General features: G+C 39.1%; 1 protein-coding gene across 5 annotated transcripts in view; it reads left to right on the top strand.

Annotated features, from left to right (window-relative positions):
• HEPH (hephaestin) overlaps positions 1 to 19,212 on the top strand; it is an 84,970-nt gene that overhangs the window by 7,504 nt on the left and 58,254 nt on the right. For 3 of the 5 annotated variants that reach the window (XM_079125052.1, XM_079125048.1, XM_079125049.1), the window contains exons 3-10: positions 2,961 to 3,140; positions 6,343 to 6,587; positions 8,711 to 8,923; positions 10,504 to 10,686; positions 11,829 to 12,083; positions 15,186 to 15,354; positions 17,056 to 17,192; positions 18,708 to 18,839. In XM_079125052.1, coding sequence (XP_078981178.1) covers positions 2,965 to 3,140; positions 6,343 to 6,587; positions 8,711 to 8,923; positions 10,504 to 10,686; positions 11,829 to 12,083; positions 15,186 to 15,354; positions 17,056 to 17,192; positions 18,708 to 18,839 — 1,510 coding nt within the window. In that variant the 5' untranslated portion in view covers positions 2,961 to 2,964. Of the gene's footprint in view, positions 1 to 2,935; positions 3,141 to 6,342; positions 6,588 to 8,710; positions 8,924 to 10,503; positions 10,687 to 11,828; positions 12,084 to 15,185; positions 15,355 to 17,055; positions 17,193 to 18,707; positions 18,840 to 19,212 lie in introns of all 5 variants that reach the window. The other 2 variants (XM_079125050.1, XM_079125051.1) reach the window with 1 other exon arrangement.

Genomic DNA, 19,212 nt, shown 5'->3' with positions numbered 1-19,212 from the left:
ACCCAAGGCTACAAAACCCATCAGTGGAAGAGCCACATTTTAGAAAGAAGAACCCCAAGACAGATCCTCCCTTATATTGAGGGGTTTCTTTCCTCCTCTTCCTCCTCCTCCTCCTCTTCTTCTTCTTCTTTCTTCTTCTTCTTTCTTCCTTCTTCCTTTTGTCCTGGGAATTGAACCCAGGGACACTTTACCACTGAGCTACATCCCTCATCCCTGGCCCTTTTAATTTTTTTATTTTGAGAAAAGGTCTTGCTAAGTTGTTTAGGGTAAGTTGCTGAGACTGGCTTCAAATTTGTGATCCTCTTGTCTCAGCTGCCTGAGTTGCTGGGATTACAGGTGTGTGCCACTGTGCCCAGCTCATCAAAGACTTTCTGACAAATGTAATTTGGAGACTGTGGATTAATACTTGTATGATCACTGTGTATGGATAAGCCTGAGAGTTTGTAAGGAAATTGATTTTTTTAAATCAGGATGAATATATGGACCTAGCTGGGGTACATTTCTGGGACTTTCCTATTCATATGTAAATCAGTGCATATCTTTTAATTTCTTACGGTGTGTGTAGGGGGCTGGCAATTTAATTTCTATTTTTGATTAATAGTCACTATTTCCAGGCTGGGAAGCTCAGTGATAAGACCTCTTATGCATAAGGCCCTGGGTTACATCCCTAGTACCAGAACAAAAAGTCCTTCTTTCATATGCTTGGGTTGAAGATTTAGTGAAATAATTTATATAAACCACTGAACATGGTGTTTTGTATGTGGCAATCTCTCAATGAATGGTAACTATCATCATGATTACCATTATTATCTCTATGTATGTATGTCTATTTCTAAAGTGATCAAAATCACATGTAATTGTATGTTTTAGAGGGTATGAGTTTTTTTCCTAGATATATCTTGGCTATGGGCATATGCACATTTTCTGTGTATGTACATGAGTGTCCAAGTATGTGTTCATGGAAGGTAGTATACCATGGCAATTAAAATCATAGGCGCTGGAGCCATACTCTCTGGGATCAAATGCCAGCTCTACCGATTATTAACTAGATGGCCTTGGGCAAATTGCTTTGCACCTCTGTTCTGCAGTTCCTCCACTATAATATGGGGATAATAATAGGTGTCTAATTCATAGGGTGGTTGTGAGGATTAAATGATTTAATCTGTGCAAAATACCTAGAACTGGTATACCATGAACACACAAGAATACTGATTTATTATTATTATTATTATTATTCTGAAGGTGACTAAGGCTCTGTGTGACTGTGGTTTCATATGTGTATTCAAATGTCTTCATCTCTACCTTTAAGTAATACCATATGAGCCTGTGTATGCAAATGTATGTATATGTGTGGTTATGTGATATTTGTGTTTTTGAGTTTGACTAGCTGTGTAATGGTATGACTGCTTTATCCCAGTCCCCAAAATACAATTTCCTGGTATATAATGCTGAAATAAGAGGCTAAGAAGCTTGAGTCTAATTCTGAGTCTGGATTGGACCTGTGAAACGGGTTTGTACATAGTCTTGGAAATTAGCAAAGAACACTTCTTCTGAGAAGTTCAATATATTTCCTGCACATACTCTCATTTTTTTTTTTTTGTACCGGGGATTAAGCCCAGTAATGCTTAAATGCTGAACCATATCCCCAGTCCTTTTTTTTTTTTTTTTAAGGTTGGATCTCACTAAGTTGCTTCAGGCCTCACTAAATTGCTGAGGCTGGTCTTAACTTTCGACCTTCTTACTTCAGCCTCCCAAGTTGCTGGGATTACAGGTGTATACCACTACGCCCAGCTGTTTTTATTTCATTTTCAACTTTTTTATAGTTTTATTTTATTCATTTATTTTCTTATATGATACTGAGGATCAAACCCATTGCCTCACATGTGGTAGGCAAGCGCTCTGCCACTGAGCCACAACCCAGACTTCTTTTTAAAGTTTTTTGAAGTATAACATGCATGCATAATATACACGAATTCTAAATTTATAGCTCAATATATTTTTACAAACTTAGTATACCCATCTAACTAACATAGTTCAAGAAACCAGATATTGGAAGCCTTTACCCTCTTCTATGATCCTACTTCCTCTTCCTCCTCCTTCTCCCCCACTTCTTCCTCTTTCTCTTCCTTTTTCTTTTGTGGTGCTGGGAATGGAACTCAGGACCTCACATATGCTAGGCAAGTGTTCTACCATTGAATTACCCTCCCCCTATCCCCATCCTTAATTCTAATAGCATCGATTACTTTTCTGTGATTTTATATTTTATATAAAATAAATAATACAGTATTTATGCTTTTGTGTCTGATTTCTTTCTGCAACATTACATTTGTGAGAATTATCCACATTGCCTGTAGTTGTAGTTTGTTTATTATCATTGCCATATAGTATTCCATTATATGAATAAAATGCAAATTACTCATCATTTTAGTATTCATGGACATTGTGCCTATTTCTGTTTTGGGTCTGGTAAATCTATTTTGATGAATTTTTATTGGTTTTTAAACACAATTTATAGATGATAAGAAGTGGCAGCAATGAGTCTTCCCCTTTTGCTTATGGGAAAACAGGCAAAGGAAGAATTAGTGACTTGATATTGGTACCAAGTGAGTAGGTGTGATTTAATCAGGCTTCTGGTGCCTGTTTCCTGCTCTTTGGGCCAGAGCACATTCTTCCTTCTATACTTTGAAGGAATAGGATCCAGATTTCTGTTCTGAAGAAAGTGATACATGATTTGCAGTATAGGTGACTTTTAAACTTTGTCCTCCAATATCTGATGTGTAGAGATAATTGAACATTTGTTGAATTGAAAGGAATGAGATAAGGTCAAGAAACTGGGCTAATTGGGTTTTGCTTTATTAGCCACTCCATCTGGCCCTTGCCTCTTCAGTTTTCCAGACACATGCAAAACCTTTTTCTTCTCTTTCTTTCATAACAGCAGCTTTCATTTGCCTGTTTCCCAGAATAATGTGGGCCATGGAGCCAGGCCATCTCTTCTGGGCTCTGTTGTTCATGCAATCCTTGTGGCCTCTACTGACTGATGGAGCCACCCGAGTCCACTACCTTGGCATCCAGGATGTACAGTGGAACTATGCTCCCAAGGGAAGAAATGTCATTACAAACCAGACTCTGGAAAGTGACTCGTAAGTTTAATCTCTTATGGTATTAAAGTTGAAGTTGGAGATGGAGGGGGACACCCTTGAGGTCAGGAAATGGACTATTTTTTGTTTGTTTGTTTCTGCTTTTGCGTGTGTGTGTGTGTGTGTGTGTGTGTGTGTGTGTGTGTGTGTGTGTGTTTGTGGTGTTGGGAATCAAATCCAGGGCCTCATACTTACTAGGCAGGTACTCATCCACTGAGCCATATCCCCAGCCCTTTTTATTTGTTATTTTATGACAGGGTCTCCCTAAGTTGTCCAGCTGGTCTTGAACTTGTGATCCTGCTGCCTTAGCTTCCTGAGTAGCTGGGATTACAGATGTATAATACCATGCCTGGCTAAGAGGTACCCTTTTTCTTTCTTTCTTTTTTTTTCTTTCTTTTTTTTTTTTTTTTTTTTGGTAATGGGGATTGAAACTCCGGGAAGATTAACTATTGAGCCATATCCCCAGCCTGTTTTATTTTTTATTTTGAAACAGAGTCTCACTAAGTTGCTTACAGCCTCGCTAAGTTGCCGAGGCTGACTTTGAACTTGTGATCCTTCTGCCTCAGCCTCCCAAATTGCTGGGATTACAGGCATGTGCCACCACACCTGGTAGAGTTGCCCTTTTGAGGACCTTTTCCCAGGATGTGGTAGCAGCCAGCTCCCAATTTAGCTGGGCCATATACAAAGCAGCTGGTTTCCTGAAAAGAGGGCTTGTTAACTCAGGAACCAGCATGTCATTTGGAATCCACTTTTCCATACTAACGTGTCTCAGAATTTTTAGAGTCCTAAAGATAATTCCATATTACCTTGATTTTAATAGGCTTATTAAAAAATATGAAATACATATAGAATTTGAGAGATGTGTGTCGTGGAACTATCCTCCCATAGTTTGGTGGAACTATCTTGATTTTAGATATGTGAAAATATGAAAAATAAGGTAAGTCTTATAAGCAAGGAAATGATAGTAATGGCTGTCACTAATGTAACACTCTGTGGCAGGTACCACACTAGACATTTACAAACTCTGACCCCTTTAATTTCTACAACAACTCTAGAAAGTATGAAAAAAGTATACACACACACATATATGTATATATGTATATGTATGTATATATGTGTGTAGCTACATGTATGTGTGTGTGTGTGTGTATATATATACTTTTTTTGCAGTGTTGGGGATTGAATCTGGGATTTTGCATATGCTAAGCATGTACTCTACCACTGAACCATATCCTCAACCCAAGTGTCCTCATTTTACAGATGAGAAAACTGAAGTTCATTGGGGTCAAGTGATTTGTCCAAGTCTAGCAAATGAAAGAGTTAGGATTTGAAAGTAGGTAATGTTGTTTCAAGGCTGGTATTCTTCTCTCTGTTCTGCCTCTCACAGGATTAATGAGAGATTAACCTTTACTTTACTTATATTTTGTGGTACTGAGGATTGAGCCCAGGGATGCTTTACCACTGAGCTACATCCCCATCCCAACACTTTTTAAAAAAAAATTTGAGACAGGGTCTTTCTAAGTTGCTTAGGGCCTCACTAAATTGTTGTGGCTGGCCTTAAACTTGCATTTCTTTTGCCTCAGCCTCCTGACTCAATGGAATTACAGGCATGTGCTGCCAAACCCAACTCTGGCTAATTATTTTTCTGTCCTGGGGGTCAAACCCAGGGCCTTGCACATGCTAGGCAAACACTCTACCACTGAGCCATATTTTCAGCCCCCTGACTAACTTTTCTTGATCTTAGAAAGTTGCTGGTGCTCCACAAAAGTCTGTTGGAAAGTATGAATGAATGTATTAAAGAATCTTTTGTTACCATGACTCACTCACTTTATTTCTCCAAAGCCTCAGAATTTTTCAAACTTTACTGTAACTTTTCTGAGCTCTCTCGAAGAATTATAGTAGGAATAGAAGTTCTGCATTTTTTTTCTTTTCTTACTTTCCTTCTTTTTTATGATGCTGTTGACTAAACTCAGGATCTCATGCATGCTAGGCAAGCATTCTACTAATGTGGTAACCCCTGACTAAAGCACTGTCTTTTTTGACACAGTCCATCCATCTAATTTTGGAGTCAGAGTCATTGTATTAAAATTATCCTTGAGGGAGTGACTTTATTGTCCTCATCCCAAATATTTTGAGGTAATAGCATTTATTGAACTTTCACAGTTTTCTAAGAACTGTCTGATGTTCTTTACTATTTGTTGTTATTCTTATTGTTATTATTATTATTTTGTGATATTAGGAATTGAACCCAAGGCCTTGCCAATGCCAGACAAGTAGTCTAGACAAGTAGTCTATCACTGAGCTACAACCCAGCCCTTTATTTTGTGAAGGGTCTGTCTAAATTTCCCAAAGATGGTTCTGCAGCTAAATTCTTAATTTCTAAAATTTATTTTTAATACCAGGGATTGAATCTATGGGACTGTAACCATTCAGTCACATCCCCCCCCCCTTTTAAATTATTTTTTAAATTTCAAGGTAGACTCTCACTAAATTGCTGAGGCTGTCCTCGAACTTGTGATCCTCCTGCCTCATCCTCTGGAGTCATTGGATTATAAGTGCACCTCATGCCTGGCTCCCTAAATTCTTTATATATTTTAATTCTTTTTTTTCTTGTGGTGTTTTGAATCAAATCCAGTGCCTCATACATGCAAAGCATGCATTCAGCCACTGAGCAGCACTAACCCTATATTGTAATCTTTTTGTCACCAATAACAATTGTCTGAGTTGATACAGTGATAATCTTCATTTTATAGATGGGGAAATTGAACACAGACAAATAACTTTCTCAACATCCCACAAATTTGGAAGTGGTAGAGCTGGGATTTAATCCAAGTGGCCTGGTTCTAGAATTTGTGGTCATAACCACTATGCTCTAAGACTATCCAAATATAGCAAGATGATGCTAAAACCACATCAATGGGAAGTTGATCACTCAAAAAGAGTCAGTGTAATACTCTCTATTATTATATATCAGGTTGAACCATGTGAAATTGCCAAGCGGGTGTTGGAAAATGATCAAATATCAGCAAGTTCATGTGCTTCAACTTAACAGCTTCCTATTTTCTCACAGTTAAACCTAAAGCTTTCCTCTTGTTTTGTCCTAAACAAAGTTGGAAACATTTTTGTCAGCCTTCTCTGGAAAAGAAACCTCCAGCAGTTTGAAGATAGTGAAAAAATTGTAATACTCTCTTTTATTCTTTCCTAGAGTGGCTTCCAGTTTTCTAAAGTCAGATAAGAACCGGATTGGGAGCATCTACAAGAAGACCATCTATAGGGAATACAAAGATGGTTCATACATGGAAGAAGTGGCCCAACCTGACTGGTTGGGCTTCCTGGGGCCAGTGTTACATGGTGAGGTGGGGGATGTCATCCTTATCCACCTGAAGAATTTTGCTGCTCGTCCCTATACTATCCATCCCCATGGTGTTTTCTATGAGAAAGACTCAGAAGGTAAACCAGTTCACCCTTCCTTTCTCCCACTAGCAACAAGTATCATTTTTTCCTTTACTGCCATCTGAGAAAGAAGAGCTGGGAGCAAGAATGAACTTTTCTTATTTATAGATCTGAAGTGGCAAAGACTTTACTCATAGTAAACACTGCCAGAGACTGGTATCAGTTCTGTTATTCATATTTTGTGTGACTTGGAAGTCACTGCTCCTCTCTAGGCTTCAGATTCCTTATCAGGAATGTGAAGATGGAATCTGAAGATTGAACCCAGAGGTGCTTTACCATGGAGCAATATCCCCCAATCCTTTTCATTTTCATGGTGAGCCAGGGTCTTGCTAAATTGCTCAGTAGTCTCAAAATGTGTGAGATTTAGCCTTCCGAGTTTCTGGGATTACAGGTATGTGCCAAGTGCCTAGCTATTGTCTGTTTTGTTTTGTTTTTAATCACAAAGAGGTAATCGAGCAGCATTTTATTTTATTTTACTTAAATTTGTTTTTGTTAGTTGCAGATGTTCAGCATGGCTTTATTGTGTGTTTTTTTTTTATTTTTATGTGGTGCTAAGGATCGAACCCAGTGCCTCACATGTGCTAGGCAAGCACTCTGCCACTGAGCTACAGCCTTAGCCCCTTGAATGGCATTTTAGTAGAATATTTGTATATGCTATGAAAAGAAAAATGTGCTGTGAATATAGGGAGTGTTATTCTAATGCCATAGTTTTCCAAAAGGTTCAGATTTTTAAAAGAGGGCATTTGGCTTATTTTTGCCTTTTTTTAATTTTTAAAAAATTTAAACTTAAATTTTATTGTTGTTGTTTGTTATTGGGGATTGAACCCTGGGGCACTTCACTACTGAGCTGGACCCCCAACAACCCTTTTTATTTTTTTATTTTGAGATGTGGGCTTGCTAAGTTTTTGAGGCTGGTCTTGAACTTGAAATCCGCCTGTCTCAGTTTCCCAAATTGATGGGATTATAGACATGCACAACTCTACACTGCTGGTTTATTCTTCTGCATCTCCCACTATTTTAGGCCTAGTGGCCTATAAAACAAAAGTGAGTGAAGGGAATAAAGAGGTAAGTCAGAAGAGCCTACAGTTTGTGATGAGGATGCAGAGAAGGAGAAACACCTATACACTGTCAGTGAGAGTATAAATTAATACAACCATTATGTAACAATATGAAGGGTCCTTAAAAACTAAAAATAGTTCAGGTGTGGTAGTGCTCAGATATAATCCCAGTGACTTGGGAGGCTGAGAACACTCAGCCAGCAGGAATAAGGCCCTAAGTTTCATTGTCAGCACCATACACACAAAATTGCATGTTTACACAATGGAATACTATTTGCCCCTAAAAAGGAGATCATGTCTTTTGTAACAACATGAATGGAACAAGTCATGCACAGAATTAGAACAGGCACAGAAAGACAAGTACCACATGATTTCACTATTGTGGAGTCTAAAACAGTTGACCTCATAGAAGTTGAGAGTAGAACAGTAGTTACTACAGACTAGAAATAGCAGCTGGGGCAGGGGAGTTCAGGAGAGGTTGCTTAATGGGTACAAAGTTACAGTTAGGAGAAAAAAATTCTGGTTTTGTATGGAACAGCAGGGTAAGTATGCTAATGATAATGAATTGTATATTCCAAGAGTTACATACAAAGAATTCTGCTGTGTACTCTTTATAAAGAAATGATAAAAATTTAAGGTAATTTTTAATGTAACAAGACAGAAGATCCTAGCTTGGCTATTAAATCTCTGCAATTGATCATTAAGTTGTCTTTAGATTGAAATTCTGTTTATCTGTTTTTTGTTTTCCAGAGTGAGTGCTTGAAGGGAGGGGATTCTGTTTTCTCACTTGCTTTCATGCTGACCTCAGCTTTATACTAGAGAACTACTAGAATAGGCCAAGCAATTCTTTGTCCTGCCACAGCTACTTCTCAAATGACTGCTATCTTTCCACCTATCCAGGATGTGAAGACTGCTGTGAGGAACTCTGTACTGGACCTTAGAATCCTATGTTGCTCAAGACTAGACCTATATGTCCTATATGTCTGCCCTTTCTTGGTTTCTATATCTGGCATGTTCCCTCTACTAACCCTGGTAATAGGCATGTACACTTTCATTTTCTAGGCTCCCTGTACCCAGATGGTTCTTCTGGACTCCTGAAAGCTGATGACTCTGTTCCCCCAGGAGGCAGCCATACCTACAACTGGACCATTCCAGAAGGTCATGCACCCACCAATGCTGACCCAGCATGCCTCACTTGGATCTACCATTCTCATGTAGATGCTCCACGAGACATTGCAACAGGCCTCATTGGACCACTTATCACCTGTAAAAAAGGTACAGACCCCTAGTATAAGCTATGAGATAGTTTTTGATACCTGAGGGAAGCAGTGATGTGGTTGAACTACATTCATGTTGGGCAGTGGCTTGAGGAGTGTTATTTCATCATCCTTGTTTATGAGTAGAAACAACCCTGCCAAACTCATTTTCCATTATTTTTTCTACCCATTATGTTTTTAAATTAATTTTTTTTTTTGGTACCAAGGATTGAACCTAGGGGTGCTTAAACTCTGAGCCACGTCCCCAGCACTTTAATGTTTTAATTTGAAACAGGGTCTCACTAAGTGGCTTAGGGCCTTGCTGAGTTGCTGAGGCTGGCTTGGCACTTGTGATCCTCCTGCCTCAGCCTCCTAGGTAACTGGGATTATAGGCATGCACCACTGCACCTGACTTTAAATTGATTTTTTAAATTAGTGAATTATAATTATATATAATAGTGGGAAACATTATGTCATACTTGCATGTAACGTAATTTGATCAATTTTGTTCCCCAGTACCTTCCTTTTCCCTTTCCTGCTTCCCTCCCCCTGATCAATTGCTATACTACTTTCTGTTATTATTATTTTTAATTAGTGAATTATAATTATGTACATAAGTGGGAGTCATTGTGGTATATTCATACATTAACATAGTGTAATTTGGAATATTTGGTTCCCCATTACTTCCTCATGCACTCCCTTTCTCCCTCTCTAAAACAAAACCAAAATGAAAACCAAAACCAAAACCAAAAGTGAGAATGCAAATACTTCTCTAATTTATTTTTTTAATATTTTTTAATTGTCAATAGAAGTTTTAAAATTTATTTATATGTGGTGCTGAGTATAGAACCTGGGCCTCACACATACCAGCAAGTGCTCTACCAGTGAGCCACAACTCAAGCCCCCTACTTTTCTAATTTCTTGTTTCTTATTTCACTCTTAAAACTCAAATTATTCATGATGGGAGTCCAGTCACATTGAAGTAAGACATGTGGTAAGAGTATAAGTGAGGACAGAATTGAAAGTGTGCCCATCAGGGTCTGGGAAGGAAGAAAAACTTGATTGGGAATAGGATATGCTCAAGGAATAGTCAGGCCTGGAAACAGGGTGTGCCAGGGATGAGATCAGGTTTAGGCCCAGGGTTGAAGATATAGGCAAGGATGGTAGGAGGGAATTATTCTAGATTTTGTGTCTTATCTTCAAGTACTAGGTTTAACTGCATTGGTGGATTTATCTGGAGAGTTTAGAAATGGAATTTAACATCAGGAGGCTTTATCTGCTCAATTGCTATACTACTTTCTGTTATTATTATTTTTAATTAGTGAATTATAATTATGTACATAAGTGGGAGTCATTGTGGTATATTCATACATTAACATAGTGTAATTTGGAATATTTGGTTCCCCATTACTTCTGTTGCTAACAGAATTTTAAGGCCCCATCTCTTTCTATTCCTTTCATCTGAGTACCTCTTGGAGCTTACTTTTACTAAGGAAAGGAGATTTTTTTTTGTGGTGCTGGGAATTGAACCTACTAACTGAGCTATATCCCCAGTCCTGAAAGGAGATTCTTAAGGGGTACCTTTCATATTTTCCCTAGGAGCCCTAAATGGGAATGCCCCTCCTCAGCGGCAGGATGTGGACCATAGTTTCTTCCTGCTCTTCAGTGTGGTGGATGAGAATCTTAGCTGGCACCTTGATGAGAACATTGCCACTTACTGCTCAGACCCTGCCTCAGTGGACAAAGAAGATGAAGCCTTTCAAGAGAGCAACAGGATGCATGGTGAGCTTGAGTGAAGTGACTACATTGTGACAGTGGACACTGATGGAGAGTCTTCATTGGGGTTATACATACTTGGTTCTTTATAATGTTCACAATGACCAGGAGTAGGTGGCTTCTCTCTTTTGTCTGGAGGAGAGTGAGACTTCCAGGATTATGAATCAGATAAATGGCACAGCTAAAATTCCAACCATGATCTCTGTGTGGACTGTGTTCCTATTAGGCTACCTTGCCTCATAATGTGGAGTAGTCAAGGCTATTGATTCCAAAGTTGTATACTATGTGCTTATTTATCTTAGAGACTGTTGCTCACTGATATAATTAATTAATATTGCTTTGTTTTTAGAGGATACAAAGTGGAAGAATTTTCCACTTGGAGAAAAATGGTTGCTTTCAAGCTACCTTGCTTATATTCCCCATCCTATTCTGGGCTTACATTTATAAGGGAATTGGCTATATTAATTCAATTAAAAACAAAGTAAGGGCACAAAAGCCCAGAGGCATGAGCAGAGAACTGATTTTAAGAATAGAAACAAGTTGACTTTGTTTTTGTTAATTAAGAAAGTGTGTGTGTGTGTGTGTGTGTGTGTGTTTGTTTTACCTTTGGTGACAGGGGTGGGCTCCAAGCCAGACAGCTCAAGAGATGCTGAAAACTCAGAGGAGACATGTAAAGGATGACTTAGGCAGTTCAGATTTCTCTTGGGCTTTATAACAATTGATTATAATAGCCATGATAATTAGTCAGCTAGTGTGACACTTGTCCTGTGGAAATTTCAAAGGGGTGAAAAGGAAAGCCTGAAAGGAAAGAACAGCCAGGAAAATAACCCCATTCTCCAGAGAGCTTCCTCAGATTGCTAGTTTGGAATATTGTTTTTCTCACTTAATAGCTCTGTAGTAGTCTTCAGAGAAAAGTAACTTCACCTCTCTGAGCTTTGGTTTTCTCACTATTTTGAATGAGACTAATGATATTTATGTACTTCCCAGAGCTCTTTGTAATATTTAAATGATACAGTGCTTATATGGTTAGTACAGTGTGTTCTTCAAAACCTCATTTAAATGTTATCAATTGTTATCAGGAGGAAAGGATTCTCCCATTGGTTTGTCTTTTTCTAATATTGGTATTTCCTTTGGGTTTTCTTTTGCAGCGATCAATGGCTTTGTATTTGGGAACTTACCAGAGCTGAGCATGTGTGCACAGAAGCATGTAGCCTGGCATTTGTTTGGCATGGGCAATGAAGTGGATGTTCATACAGCTTTCTTCCATGGACAGATGCTGACCACCCGTGGACACCGCACTGATGTGGCTCACATCTTTCCAGCTACCTTTGTGACTGCTGAGATGGTTCCTCAGAAGCTTGGTACCTGGTTAATTAGCTGTCAAGTGAACAGTCACTTGCAAAGTGAGAGCCAAAATTTCTGATCCTTAGCATATAGGAGTGAGGTGTCAATAATTATTGATAGAAGGTTGGGCTTCTTGCTTGGGGCTGTGAGATAGGTCTTCCAGGAGAGGCATTTTGGTATAAATGGTAAAGTATCAAAATAGAAGTCATGGTCCCTACATTCTTTTTTGGCTCTGCCATTAATTTGCCAAGTAACCTGGATATATATCTCTTTAGGTTTAACCTTCCGCTTATTGAGCACAAGATGGCCTATGGTTGGATAGGTAGGCTTTCAAGCTCCTTTTCTTCTTTGCTCAGCATTGTAAGGAATTAAAATCTGGAAGTATTTTTAGTTGATTGAACATGGTCAGAATGGCAGATTAAAATAGCATAAGGTTTTTGCATGTTATCATGGAGTATTGAGATGAAATTTCGGAGAGTAAGTAGTGACATTCTAGTTTGGACCCAACAGTAAGAGGGGTAGAAGGTTTTGTTTACAGAGAAAGAATAGTTAAAGTCATGGTATAGTGCATCAAGGATCATCATGAGGCCACGTAAAGAGCACTAGATAAGTGATTAGAAACTTTGAGTTGTAGACTCAAATCTTGTGAAAAACTTACCATATAACTTTGGTCAAGTTCCTTCCCATTTCTAGTACCCTTTTGCCCCATCTGTAAAATGGGAGAGTTGGTCTAAATAGCCTCTAAAATTTTCAGCTCTTATTTTCTAGAATTATTTGATGTATGATGAATTAGGAGGTTGTTGGGAAAGTGATATGTGAATATGTGAAATATTTGAGTAGGTGAAGTTGCACACTGGTGGGATAATGAAATCCTGGGTGTAGCTTTGAGAAAATAGAGGCTAGTTACATGTGCTCCATCCTCTAGGGTCTGTCCTTGGTCCAAAAAGTACCTAGTAAGAGGACAAATATGGATTGGAGAGGGATGTAGCATAATAGTGTAATAGCATGGACCTAGGAATGAGACAGACCTGGATTCAAATCCTAGTGACACCACTTGCTTACTCACCTTAATAAGTTTGGAGGATGGTGATAATGATGCCATCCTCATAAAGCTGTAATGAGGTTTCAGAGAGTAATATGCTTTTAAATCTGAGAGACTAGGAAAACGATGTGATGAAGATAATGGATATAAGAGAAGAAAATGAGCACTCAGGATCTGTATTTAAAAGATGGGAACTCAAGTCTAAACTCTTCACTGACTAGCTATATAACTTTGGGCAATTAATTAGTATCTCTAATGCTTAGTTTTCTTCATCAGCAAAAGAGGGTCTTAAAAATATATTTCACAAAGTGGTTGGGAAGATTGATACCAATAACATGTAAAGCACCTGACATAGGGCCTGACATATGTATTCAACAAAATGAAAAACCTTTGCTCCTCTTTCTTCATATCTCAGATTTCTTTCCTTTCTTGCTTCCCTCCTTCCTGGTACTATGGATTGAAAACCCAGGGATACACTACCACTGAGCTACAGTACAAGCCCCTTTTTTATTTTTATTTTTTAAAAATTTGAGACAGGGTCTTGCTAAGTTTCCTGAGCTGGCCTCGAGCTTGCGATCCTTTTGTCTCAGCCTCTAGAGCAGCCACTGTGCTGAGCCATAAATTATATTTCTTTCTTTCTTTTTCTTTTGTCTTTGTTTTCTTTTTGGTGGTACAGGGATTTGAACCTAGGGGGCACTCTAACATTGAGCTACATCCCCATCCTATTTTATTTTTTACTTTGAGACAAGGTCTTATTAAGTTGCCGAGGCTGCCTTTGAACTTGTGACCCTGTTGCCTCAGCATCCCTAGTAGCTGGGATTACAGGTGTGTGCCATTGTACCTGGCCACACCTCAGACTTCTAATGTATAATTGTTTAAATGTTTTTAGTTGTAGATGGACACGATACTTTTATTTTACATATTCATTTTTATGCAGTGTTAAAGATCAAACCCAGTGTCTCACATGTGCTAGGCAAGTACTCTACCACTAAGCTACAACCCCAGCCCCCATTTTTTTGGGGGGGACACTGGGAATTAAACCCAAGGGCATAACCACTGAGCCACATCCCCAGCCCTTTTTTATTTTTATTTTTTATTTTGAGAAAGGGTCTTACCAATTTGCTTAGGGCCTTACTAAGTTGTTGAGGCTGGCCTTGAATTTGTAATCCTCCTGCCTTAGTCTGCTGAGTTGTTGAGATTATAGGCATGAGCAACCACACCTGGTTCCCAGCCTCCCTCTTGTATTTATCCATTTATTGAATTTTACACCAGATACGTTTCAATGTAGGGCATTAAAAATGCTTCTTTCTTCTTTCACTTTATTTATATCATATTTACATGTGATTAATTTTAACTTTTTTTTGTTATCGGGGATTGTACTCAGGGGCACTTGACCACTGAGCCATATCTTCAGTCCTATTTTTGTATTTTTTAAACTTAGAGACAGGGTCTCACTGAATTGCTTAGTGCCTCACTTTTGCTGAGGCTGGCCTTGAACTCTGGATCTTCCTGCCTCAGCCTTCTAAGCCACTGGGTTTACAGGCATGTGCCTGACTTTTAAAAAAAATTTATTTTGAGACAGGGTCTCACTAAGTTGCTGAGGCTCTCCTGGAACTTGTGATCCTCCTGACTCAGCCTCCTGAGTAGCTGGGCTTACAGGTGTGTACTACCATGCTCAGCTTACCTGTCTTTGAAATTTGATGTGCTCACCAGCCCCATGAGGTAGACTTCCCTATTCTCCCTATTTACAAAAGAGGGAAGCTCAGACTGAGGTAACTTGCCTAAGTTCTTGCAGATAGTGGTAAAATTTATGTTTGAATCCAGGTCTTCTAACTTCAGTCTTTGTGATATTGGTACAACGTGATCCTTTTGCAAGGCAATGAGAAGGACCTGGTGAATGTGTTAGTGACGGTGTGAATAGGCAGAGTTACTTGGTTTCCTGCTTGGACTCTCTCTCTCCCTGATAGACTGTTCAGGAGAGAAAGGGGCCCATTTTGATGTTGGGTAAAAAGATGAGGGCAGGGTGGGAGGAGAAAATACTAAGAGGAGCAAATTGAGTTTGAGTGCTCTGTGTAGAAATCCTGGTAGAATGGGGCCATCCATGATGTTCTTCCTCCAGATGGCATGCAGGCACTCTACAAGGTCAACTCTTGCTCCATGGCTCCTCCTGTGGACCAGCTTACAGGCAAAGTTCGGCAGTACTTCATTGAGGCCCATGAGATTCGATGGGACTATGGCCCAATGGGGCATGATGGCAGTACTGGGAAAAGTCTGAGAGAGCCAGGAAGGTAAGAGGCAAGGGCTTTCTCTCCCTATTCCTGCCTAAACATCTATTATCTCCCTTCCAGAAATACCTCTCTTCACTTGGGGGTCACAATGATTGTCTGGCTAAGGTTACTGTTAACCAAGTTGTTTTTGGCCCCTGGGAGAGATTGCTCTTGGGGGAGCTATAGGTAACAAAGCTTTTTGTAAGCTTATGTCGTATCTCCAGCAAAGGGTCCAAGCATATATTGAGACTGGTCCTGCTGTAATTTCTGGAAATGTTCGGACAGGAAAGCACAGTTGCGACCAGTTCCTGCATGAGTTGAAATGATTTTTCTCCAGCTCTTCTTTACTTTATCTGTTATTTATTTCCTTGCTCCTTCCTTTTCCCCCCATAATATGAAGGAAGCATTTGAGGAGCATTATAAAAATCACTCTGAGAAATATTGGAAGAATAGAAGTAAGCTGTCTTGTGGCTATTCCATGCCTATCTTTTGGGAGGGATTTCTCCAGGTTCTCTTGTCTCATCCCTGACACAGATGTGGACAAATAAATCAGGAAGTTAGTGTCCTACTCAGTTGCCAGGGTGTAAGTCATACCAACTCACTGGGTAATTGGCAACACCAGGTTTTTTTTTTTGTGTGTGTGTGTGTGGTACTTGGTATTGAGCCCAGGTCCTCACTTATGCTAGACAAGCACATCATCAGTAACTACAGCTCCAGCCCTTTTTATATTTTATTTTGAGACAGGGTCTTGCTAAGTTGCTTAGTGCCTCACTGAGTTGCTGAGGCTGGCTTTCATTTTGTGATCCTCTTGTGTCGATCCCCCGAGTATCTGGGTTTACAGGTGTGTGCCACCACATTGGGTGACACCAGTTCTTTCACAGAGTAGGCATGTAGTAGATGACTAAGAGAGGACATGGGGGAAAATCCTAGGCTACCCATCATGTTTATTCTTTCAGGAGGGAATAATGAAGTGAATCTGCAGAAAACTAAGGCAAGTTGGTACTTCTGTTTCAGGATGTCATCTAGTCTCCAGCTGGGTTTGCCCACTTACTGTTTTTTTCATTTTGGTGTGAAAGCCTTTTAAAAATTTTGAGATGGGATGTCACTATGTTGCTCAGGCTCATCTTGAGCTCATGGGAAGAAGTGATTCTGCCTCAGTTTCCTGATGACCTGGTACTATAGTCACACACCACCATTCCTACCTATTTTTGTGGTTCTAGGGAATCAAACTCAGAATCTCATGTATGCTAAGTAAGCACTATTACCACTGAATCACATCCCCAGCCCTTCGACAGGGCTCTTCTTCATTAAGGAGAGAAAGTATTAGGAGTACCTGAGGATGATTAAGGATCCTGATATAGGCTATGTAACTTGGGAAGGCAGAACTGATCCTAGTACCTGGAAATTACAAGCAAGAATATCCCAGCCCATGGTAAAGAATAACTCCAATAATTAAAATTATCTGACAGTAAAAGCAATTATATTCTCTGAAAATGAGTTCTCCATCTTTGGAAAGTTTAAAACAAGTCATGTATCATTTATTAGTGGTATCACTAGAAGAGATACCTTCAGTGGTGGGAGGTAAATCTGGAAGATATCTGAGGTCCTTCTAATCATAAAGATTCATAACTTGATAATCATAAAGATCCATAACTTAAGGGCCAGGTGGGGTCTATTTGATGGTCAGTGAAATCATGAGACATTTACCTCTTTGTATGGCAGTGGTTCAGATAAGTTCTTCCAGAAGAACTCCAGTCGAATTGGAGGTACTTACTGGAAAGTTCGATATGAAGCCTTCCAAGATGAGACATTCCAAGAGAAGTTGCAACTGGAAGAAGATAAGCATCTTGGAATCCTTGGTGAGCAGTCTTTTATTTATTTATTTTTGTGAGCAATCTTTTAATTCATGAAATTCATTGCCTAGGGCCAGAGAAGTGAGAAGGATGTGGGAACTGTAGTCGGGGAGTGGTGCAGGGACATATCATAGACTAGTATCACCCAAAGTAAGTCCCAAGAAATAAACACTTTGTGAAAAAGGATTATGGATCTGAATATGTTTGAAAAACACTAAGTTAAGCACAGTCAAATAGTATTCTTTGCAGCAGAACTTCCGAGAGCCATGGGTTTATTTTTGTACATCATGAATCTCCAAGATGGAAATAGAGTATGTAGTGTTTCTCATATTTACTTTGCTACTGACCCTTTTTTGGTAATATATTGTAGTACCACTGTTGTACAGACCATACTTTTAGAATTGCTTCTTTAAGATCATTCCTGAAAGGTTATATAAGGCAGTAAGCCTTTTGAGACACTTGGCAATCTAGGATCAGGAGCAGATTGGTATGACATACAGACATGCTTGCTGCGGTGAAGGTTGCAGAACTAAGCTTAGAGTCTAACCTTGAAGAAAGTATTCAGAAGTTCGGAAGCACAGTATTGAAAACGGTTTTTGAGGTAAGGTTAGATGTGGTTTAGTCACTTGGTGGAACCAGGAAATTGAATAGATCAGATACGACAAAACTTTGGAAATAAAAATAATATAATGACCCATACTCTGGAGATAAGTGTGTGTCAGTTGATTCTAGATCTGAAAATGGACAATAGTCCCTATATTGGCTTGATAGACTCTATAAGGAAGAGAAATCCACCCTAAGGAAGAGGGATGGTAGAGAGTATGAAAGAGTTGTCTTCACTTGGGCTCAGGATGGGTCCCCAATGTTTGAGCGGAGGTATAGCATTAGATGTAGAAATTGACCAAGCCAGAAACTCTGACCTTAGGTTAGAGTCAGCATAAATGCTTACATATTGTCTTGGTTTTTTTGCTTGGCTTCAAAAATGACCTAAGTAGGTTTTAGACTTGGGGTGAGTAGTAAAGCACAGAAAAGTTTAGAAATTGTGACTAGACTACATAGTCCAGGGCCTGGATAGGAGATATAATAATTATCTTAGCTTAGAATTGGTTTAAGACTGAGGGTGTGCTACTCAGGTAATAAAATCAAGGGAAATAGAGTTGGACCTGAGAGTGATGGGAGAAAGTTCTGGCATCAGATCCTGGTTCTGCAGCTAATGTATCATTTGAATTTGTGTAGGTCAATCCCCCTCTCTGAGCTGAAGTTTGCTCATCTGTAAAATGGAGATAATAACCTCTACCCTGTATGCCTTAGAATGATATTTGAGGATCATAAAAAGATAATGGATTTTATAGTACTTTTTATAATTGTAAATTGCAGTATACTTGGAATAGAATATTCTTCTTCTTGTCAAGAGCAGAGTTCTTTGCACTTTCATTTACCTTTTCTTTTCCTTCATCTCCTACTGTTTCTTTCCTTCATCTTTGTCTTCATTCTCATTGTCTTCCCCTTCCTGTTTTCTAGGGCCAGTGATCCGGGCTGAAGTGGGTGACACCATCCAGGTGGTCTTCTACAACCGTGCCTCCCAGCCATTCAGCATGCAACCCCATGGGGTCTTTTATGAGAAAGACTATGAGGGCACTGTGTACAATGATGGTGAGCTGGCAGGGTTTTCAACAAATGTGGGCTGGCTGGTGGTAGCTGGTGGCTCTAGAGAACAAATAAATGTCTCTTTCCCCATGCGATTATGATGTTATAAATATTTTAATGACTATATGATACTTTATCACATAGATATGTTATAATTTACCTAATCATCCATTGTTTGAAGATATAGTTTTTTTCAGTATTCTTGAACATTGTAAGTCAGGTTACAATGTGTGACTATATACATCCTAGTTTAGATTTTGGGTTATTATCTCAGGAGAGAATCCTAGAGGTGGAATTACTGGGTAATTAATTTTTTGTTTTGTTTTTCTTGTTTATATAGTACTAGGTATTGAACCCAAAGACTCTCTACTCCTTAGCT

The sequence above is a fragment of the Sciurus vulgaris genome (assembly GCF_902686455.1).
Source record: "Sciurus vulgaris genome assembly, chromosome: X".
In the NCBI taxonomy this organism is placed as follows: Eukaryota; Metazoa; Chordata; class Mammalia; order Rodentia; family Sciuridae; genus Sciurus; species Sciurus vulgaris.
This window is presented reverse-complemented; position numbering and strand designations above follow the sequence as displayed.